Raw genomic sequence first — 1,171 nt, forward strand, 5'->3', positions numbered from 1 at the left:
GGAGAGGTGAGGGGACTTGAGTGTAATCCCCCGAAACACGTCGGAGTTTGCAGTGTGACAAACAAACAGGGGTGAGCTCAGGTCATTCAGTGCATCGTAGTCATCTGACATTTAATGCAAGCTGCATTTCTCTGCGGCCCAGGCAGTGCATTGCATGCCTCATGTGTGCGGGGCTCTGCGTCCCATAGAGCTGTATAGAACTGTATGTCTGCGGTTCTGATGGAATCCATGAGTGCAGCTCAGGGCCGAGGCAGTGTCACGACATATTCTGGGGCTGCCTTTCCTGAGCGCCGTATGGGAAAGATGAATTACCGCAGGCGTGACACCCTCGCAGGAGCTTTATTAGTTTTGGAATGCAATCAGCAACACTTGCTTTCTTAGCCCTTTACCTAATTATCCTCATCGCATATGTCACAGGCGTAGGGAACAGCCAGCAGGAATTTATGTCTGGGGAAGTCAGAGCTGGGGAGCTGCTCCGTGTGATTTTAGCCCCCTGACTTCTCTTTGGTAGCAGAAGTCCCCGCACTGGCTGTGTGTGCGGAGCGCACCTTGGATGCACCTGGAGGTGATTTCTGCTGTATTAGTGAACCCACTGCTGCATAATCTGCATTTGCTGAAACGTTAGCCCTAAGTAACCTTTATGGCTGGCTGTGGTGAGGAGGGAGATGTTGGTATTCATGAATGTTTTGACATGTTTGACATTTTCTATACTGTGTGCTCTTTCTCTGTTCTTCTGATCTCCTCCTGCCTCCCCTCCCCAGCTGCAGCAGTAAATGCCCCCCCAGGCTGGGGGTGTGCTGGGCGGCACGGCTTTGGGTTTCGCTTTCAAAGTGGGTGCCAGGGCAAATAATGCGATTATTGCGTTTTAATGGGAGGTAACTCTAACCAGAAGAGCTCATTTTGACGAAACAGGTGATTTGTGTTCCCTTTCCAAAGGGACACATCTGGCATACGGAGCTGTGAAATCGGAAGGCAGGGATTTCTGCAGAGCTGGGGCTTCGTGTGGATGTGCGATAAATGCCTTGGGTTGGGTGCAGCAGCAGCAAGGCAGCAGGGCTCACTTCAGCAGGGTGGTGCCTGACTTTAAGGCTCTGTTTTCTGCAGGACAGCAAATGTGCCAAACTCCGCAGCGACTGACATTAAAACAAATGTAAACAGCACAGTTGTTGGT

The 1,171-nt window shown here is 51.2% G+C and overlaps 1 protein-coding gene across 1 annotated transcript in view; it reads left to right on the plus strand.

Annotated features, from left to right (window-relative positions):
- Positions 1–625, plus strand: part of NR4A2 (nuclear receptor subfamily 4 group A member 2) — a gene marked incomplete at its 3' end in the record, with an annotated part of 2,836 nt that extends 2,211 nt beyond the window's left edge. Inside the window, 1 exon segment of the mRNA XM_079539208.1 lies at positions 512–625. Coding sequence (XP_079395334.1) covers positions 512–625 — 114 coding nt within the window.
- Positions 626–1,171: the final 546 nt, after the last annotated feature.

The sequence above is a fragment of the Tetrao urogallus genome, assembly GCF_951394365.1.
Source record: "Tetrao urogallus genome assembly, chromosome: 8".
Lineage (NCBI taxonomy): Eukaryota > Metazoa > Chordata > Aves > Galliformes > Phasianidae > Tetrao > Tetrao urogallus.